The sequence below is a fragment of the Salvelinus sp. IW2-2015 genome, unplaced genomic scaffold, assembly GCF_002910315.2.
Source record: "Salvelinus sp. IW2-2015 unplaced genomic scaffold, ASM291031v2 Un_scaffold9747, whole genome shotgun sequence".
Taxonomy (NCBI): Eukaryota; Metazoa; Chordata; class Actinopteri; order Salmoniformes; family Salmonidae; genus Salvelinus; species Salvelinus sp. IW2-2015.
Genome location: NW_019951005.1, coordinates 1 through 6,868, shown reverse-complemented (window position 1 = coordinate 6,868; position 6,868 = coordinate 1). Strand labels below are relative to the sequence as shown.

At 44.4% G+C, this 6,868-nt stretch overlaps 1 protein-coding gene across 1 annotated transcript; it reads left to right on the top strand.

The window, feature by feature from the left end:
* Positions 1–396: 396 nt before the first annotated feature.
* LOC139027319 (protein Dok-7-like) lies at positions 397–6,577 on the top strand (the record flags this gene model as incomplete). The annotated part of the gene is made up of 2 exons (XM_070442439.1): positions 397–1,295; positions 6,500–6,577. Coding segments are annotated over exons 1-2 (873 nt in total), but the record flags the coding sequence as incomplete, so codon positions are not given.
* Positions 6,578–6,868: the final 291 nt, after the last annotated feature.

Sequence of the window (6,868 nt, the reverse complement as noted above, 5' to 3'; positions counted from 1 at the left end):
TTTCCCGGTAGCTGGCGTCTGATTGGCTGGAGGAGGGGAAGAGATACTGCTGCGGTCGTCCCGGCAACGGAGGTGCTGTAACTGGAGGTGGAGGCTGGGGAAGAAGATTATTGATTAGCTGATTGATGATTGATTGATTGAACAAAGGTCAATTGAGTAAAGGTCAAATGATTTAAGATTTAAGTGAATGATGGATTGATTGATTAATGATTCCTAAAACGGTGAACTACTAACAACACCGTTTATTGATGGGTAAACAGTCAGGAGATGAACTGAAAACTGGGATTATTGATTGGTGGATTGAGGTATTGATTGATTACCTGTACTGCTCTGTCTACTGCTGTGGGACAGCATACTGAGTCTTCTCTCTAGTTCCGATGCTTCATGGTTGCCACTTCCCTTTATGGCCAAAACGCCCCACTTCCTCAACCGAGACCCTGTCGGCCCCTCCCACTGCGAGGTCCTCCACCAATCTGGACGAGGATCTCTATAATGCTGTCATGAACCGCCCTCCTTTCAAACCGCCTTCCCACTCTCGCAGTCTCCACGACAGCGGGCGCCAAAGCTCYTTGGACAGCGGGATAGGCATCGCCACGGCCAGCAGCCAATCGTCTTACTCTGGGAGCTTCTCTTCCTGTACGGGCAGCCTGGACACAGCCAGTCAAGGAGGAGGGGAGGAGTTTGGGTCTGTCCTTAGTCTACCTCCCCCTCTTCTCTCTCTACCTCCTCTTTCTCTACCTCCCCCTCCTCCCTGTCTAACTCTTCCTCCACCCATTCTACCTCCTCCACCTCCTCCTCTGTCCTTAAGGACCCCTGAGCCCGGCCCTCCCTCCCCCCCTACTCCCTGCTCCTGCCCCCCGTCTTGCTCCTCCTTCTCCTCCAGGACTAGTGGTTTTAGCTCTGGCGCCCCCCGGTGGCATAGTGAGGAGTACCAGGCACCCAGCCTTCTCAGACTACAGTACGACAGCCCCAGGAACCTCCTGCACACCCTGGCCTTCAGGGATCCTCCACCCCAGGGAGGACCACCCGAACTGGGCAGGGACAGGCGGCTCGGTGGTGATGGAGGTCAAGGACAGATCCAAGGGCATGGGTGTCCTTCCCTCCCCTCCACACCCACTGAGGCCTCTCTCCAGCGGGTAGGCACCCCGAGGCAGGCCCCTGTAGAACGGCCCCTGTCCTGGAGCAGTGAGAGAGCGCCCCCGGTGGACGGTGGTGATCGGTGCAGCATCATGTCCGCTAGGCTCACACCCAGACCTCTGCTGTTCCCTGGCTGTCCAGTATGTGGAGGAACACAGGTAATATATCTCTGTAGTTAATATTAACAGGTAATACATCTAATAGTTTTCACAGTACTAATAGATTCCTTGGCTTCATTTGGCTCCATGTCTGACTGTTCATTTATTCTGTGTTTTATTTATTTTTTAACCTTTATTTAACAAGGCAAGTCGGTTTAAGAACAAATTCTTATTTACAATGACATCCTACTGGGGAACAGTGGGTTTAATTGCCTTGTTCAGGGACAGAACGACATATTTTTTTTTACCTTGTCAGCTCGGGGATTTGATCGAGTAATCTTTCGGTTACTGGCCCAACGCTCTAACCAATAGGCTACCTGCCGCCCCTCTGTGTGTGTGTGTCCGTGTGTGTATGTGTGTGTATGTGTGTGTCCGTGTGTGTGTGTCCATCTTATTGGACTGGCTGCACTGTTTCCCATGCAGCCAGTCCATGCAAACGCCTGCTATCCCTGTCATCACAATCCCACAACTAGCCATCTGCTTATTTGGCTCATTCGAGTGCCTGTACACCCCTACCACAGTACCAGCCCAGAGCACTCAAATAAGACTAATGCATTGTTGGCAGTCCACATACATACACCTGTTACTCCCAAGTAATATGATCACGATGAGACCTGATGAACTGGAGTTAAAGGCTTGTTTAGCTAGCGTAGTGTAACGGATGTGAAATGGCTAGCTAGTTAGCGGGTACGCGCAAATAGAAGTAGTGATGATGAGACCTGATGAACTGGAGTTAAACAGGCTGTTGCTCAGCAGTGTTAGAAGGCTTGTTTAGCTAGCGCTAGTGTAACAAAAGGTTGTGATCTATTTTTTTTTTGCTTTGTTTTTAAAACAGCTGTTTAGCAAAATAAACAGTGATATGTTGTTTAACTAGCGTAGCCACAGTGATATGTGTTTAACTAGCGTAGCACAGTGTTATGTTGTTAACTAGCGTAGCACAGTGTTATGTTGTTTAACTAGCGTAGCACAGTTTTATGTTGTTAACTAGCGTAGCACAGTGTTATGATGTTTAACTAGCGTAGCACAGTGTTATGATGTTTAACTAGCGTAGCACAGTGTTATGATGTTTAACTAGCTAGCACAGTATATGATGTTTAACTAGCGTAGCACAGTGTTATGTTGTTTAACTAGCGTAGCATAGTGTTATGATGTTTAACTAGCGTAGCATAGTGTTATGATGTTTAACTAGCGAGCATAGTGTTATGATGTTTTAACTAGCGTAGCACAGTGATTATGATGTTTAACTAGCGTAGCACAGTGATATGATGTTTAACTAGCGTAGCACAGTGTTATGTTGTTTAACTAGCGTAGCATAGTGTTATGATGTTTAACTAGCGTAGCACAGTGATATGATGTTAACTAGCGTAGCACAGTGATATGATGTTTAACTAGCGTAGCACAGTGTTATGTTGTTTAACTAGCGTAGCATAGTGTTATGATGTTTAACTAGCGTAGCACAGTGATATGATGTTTAACTAGCGTAGCACAGTGTTATGTTGTTTAACAAGCGTAGCCCAGTGTTATGTTGTTTAACTAGCGTAGCACAGTGTTATGTTGTTAACTAGCGTAGCACAGTGTTATGTTGTTAACTAGCGTAGCACAGTGTTATGTTGTTTAACTAGCGTAGCACAGTGGAATGTTGTTTAACTGCGTAGCACAGTGTTATGTTGTTTAACTAGCGTAGCACAGTGTTATGATGTGTAACTAGCGTAGCACAGTGTTATGATGTTTCACTAGCGTAGCACAGTGTTATGTTGTTTAACTAGCGTAGCACAGTGTTATGATGTTTAACTAGCGTAGCACAGTTTATGTTGTTAACTAGCGTAGCACAGTGTTATGTTGTTTAACTGGCGTAGCACAGTGTTATGTTTTTTAACTAGCGTAGCACAGTGTTATGATGTTTAACTAGCGTAGCACAGTGTTATGATGTTTAACTAGCGTAGCACAGTGTTATGTTGTTTAACTAGCGTAGCACAGTGTTATGATGTGTAACTAGCGTAGCACAGTGTTATGTTGTTTAACTAGCGTAGCACAGTGTTATGTTGTTTAACTAGCATAGCACAACAGTTATGATGTGTAACTAGCGTAGCACAGTGTTATGTTGTTTAACTAGCGTAGCACAGTGTTATGTTGTTTAACTAGCGTAGCACAGTGTTATGATGTTTAACTAGCGTAGCACAATGATATGTTGTTTAACTAGCGTAGCACAGTTTCTGTTTTAACTAGCGTAGCACAGTGATATGATGTTACTAGCGTAGCACAGTGTTATGTTGTTTAACTAGCGTAGCACAGTTGTTATGTTGTTTAACTAGCGTAGCACAGTGTTATGTTGTTTAACTAGCGTAGCACAGTGTTATGATGTTTAACTAGCGTAGCACAGTGTTATGATGTTAACTAGCGTAGCACAGTGTTATGATGTTTAACTAGCGTAGCACAGTGATATGTTGTTTAACTAGCGTAGCACAGTGTAATGATTTAACTAGCGTAGCACAATGATATGTTGTTTAACTAGCGTAGCACAGTGTTATGTTGTTTAACTAGCGTAGCACAGTGTTATGTGTTTAACTAGCGTAGCACAGTGTTATGATGTTTAACTAGCGTAGCACAGTGATAGATGTTTAACTAGCGTAGCACAGTGTTATGATGTTTAACTAGCGTAGCAGTGTTATGATGTTTAACTAGCGTAGCACAGTGTTACGATGTTAACTAGCGTAGCACAGTGATATGATGTTTAACTAGCGTAGCACAGTGTTATGTTGTTTAACTAGCGTAGCACAGTGTATTGTTTAACTAGCGTAGCACAGTGTTATGTTGTTTAACTAGCGTAGCACAGTGTTATGTTGTTTAACTAGCGTAGCCAGTGTTATGATGTTTAACTAGCGTAGCACAGTGTTATGATGGTAACTAGCGTAGCACAGTGTTATGATGTTTAACTAGCGTAGCACAGTGATATGTATGTTTAACTAGCGTAGCACAATGATATGATGTTTAACTAGCATAGCACAATGTTATGATGTTTAGCTAGCGTAGCACAGTGTTATGATGTTTAACTAGCGTAGCACAGTGATATGATGTTTAACTAGCGTACACAGTTATGTTGTTTAACTAGCATAGCACAGTGATATGAGTTTAGCTAGCGTAGCACAGTGTAGATGTTTAACTAGCGTAGCACAGTGTTATGATGTTTAACTAGCGTAGCACAGTGATATGATGTTTAACTAGCGTAGCACAGTGTTATTTGTTGTCACAGAAGGCTGTTTTTTTAAAACATTCCATTAAATTACTGTCAGGGATACGTCACAGAGCCACTGTCTGCACACAAAACAACCCCTTAAAGGGGCAATCTGGGATTGAACATTTAAATGATTGATAATATATATATAATATATAACTGACCACTTTATTGCCAATGTGGGATATTTTGAATCCCAGATTCCCCCTTTAAAAATCACTCAGACAGAATGAAGAGATTCAATGTTCCTGTCAATTAAATGTAACAATTTGTTACCAGACAGCAGTATGGTTAAGGGCAGGTCGGCCATATCAACCTGAACGTTCTACAGATACAGCCATTTGGATTCATTTAGGTCCGCGCCTGAGCAAAGTTTATTTATTCTGTTTAGTCGGAAGAGAAAGAGATGAGAGATAATGGAGAGAGGGAGGATAGAGAGAGAGAGGAGGGAGAAAGAGTAGAAGAAGGAGGGAGGAGAGAAAATGAGAGAGAGAGAGGGGAGAAAAGGAGACAGAAAGATGGGGAGACAGAGAGACAGAAGAGAGAAAGGAGACAAGAGGGAGAAAAGGAGACAGAGAGATAGGAGAGAAAAGGAGACAGAGAGATAGGGAGAAAAGAGGACAAGACAGAGAGAGAAAAGGAGACAGAGGAGAAAAGGAGACAGAGAGATGGGAGAAAAGGAGACAGAGGGAGAAAAGGAGCCAGAGGGAGAAAAGGAGACAGAAAAATAGGGAGACAGAGAGAGAGGAGAAAAGGAAGGACAGAAAGATAGGAGAAAAGGAGAGGGAGAAAAGGAGACAGAAAGATAGGGAGAAAAGGAGAGAGAGAGAAAAGGAGGCAGAGAGATAGGGAGAAAAGGAGACAGAAAAATAGGGAGACAGAGAGAGAGGGAGAAAAGGAGACAGAAAGATAGGGAAAAAGGAGAGGGAAAAAGGAGACAGAAAGATAGGGAGAAAAGGAGAGAGAGAGACAGAGACAGCTAACACCTGGAGGATAACGGCCAGAATGAAAACAATAAACATGTTGTTGTTCTGATCCAAACCCTCCTGAATGAGATGCTGCCTCCCTCCTGTTGATAACCTGTCTCCCTCTGTCTGCCTCCCTCCTGTGATAACCTGTCTCCCTCTGTCTGCCTCCCTCCTGTGATAACCTGTCTCCCTCTGTCTGCATCCCTCCTGTGATAACCTGTCTCCCTCTGTCTGCATCCCTCCTGTGATAACCTGTCTCCCTCTGTCTGCACCCTCCTGTGATAACCTGTTTCCCTCTGTCTGCATCCCTCCTGTGATAAACCTGTCTCCCTCTGTCTGCCTCCCTCCTGTGATAACCTGTCTCCCTCTGTCTGCATCCCTCCTGTGATAACCTGTCTCCCTCTGTCTGCATCGCTCCTGTGATAACCTGTCTCCCTCTGTCTGCCTCCCTCCTGTGATAACCTGTCTCCCTCTGTCTGCCTCCCTCCTGTGATAACCTGTCTCCCTCTGTCTGCATCCCTCCTGTGATAACCTGTCTCCCTCTGTGCTGCATCCCTCCTGTGATAACCTGTCTCCCTCTGTCTGCATCCCTCCTGTGACTGAAGAATTCCTGTTGACCTCTGAACCGCTGACGATGTCTGTCCTCACCAATACTCCCTCTTCACCTCCCTGTTCTGTGACAAGACAATAAGTTGTCCTTCTCTCACATTTACATTCAGCATGTTGTTGTCTGGCTGTGAATGTGTCTATTTCATCACATGAACATACTATGTCCAGACCGGGTTCAAATTCTATTTGAAATCTTTCAAATACTTTTGATTGTTTGCCTGGAGTGCGGGGTTTGCCGTTTTGACTATCCCATTGGTTATTATGCCAGGCGCAACTTAAGAAAACACAGATCAAGTATTTGAAATGATTTCGAATAGTATTTAACCCATGTCTGGTTACCACCATGGTTGTTGTTTAACCCCACCTCCCTCATCCGTTTCTCCCCCCCCATCCAGAGTCCTCATCCCTGTATAGATCACAACTACATTACCCATGAGCAATGGTTCTCAGCTAGGAAGAGATATGTTACGCAGGTAAGATGACCCGTCGTGTGGTAGTGGTTATTGACAGTATGGGCAACGATACTTTTAGTGTTTTGCAAACTTTTAACTAATACCTATCATGCTGGCTACACCCCACACCCGTGCGCCATCGTTCGCATGTTGAGTTTGTCCATCCACACCAGACACGATCAGGAAATACAGGGTAGATATACACCAGACACGATCAGGAAATACAGAGTAGATATACCCAGACACGATCAGGAAATACAGAGTAGATATACACCAACACGATCAGGAAATACAGAGTAGATATACACCAGA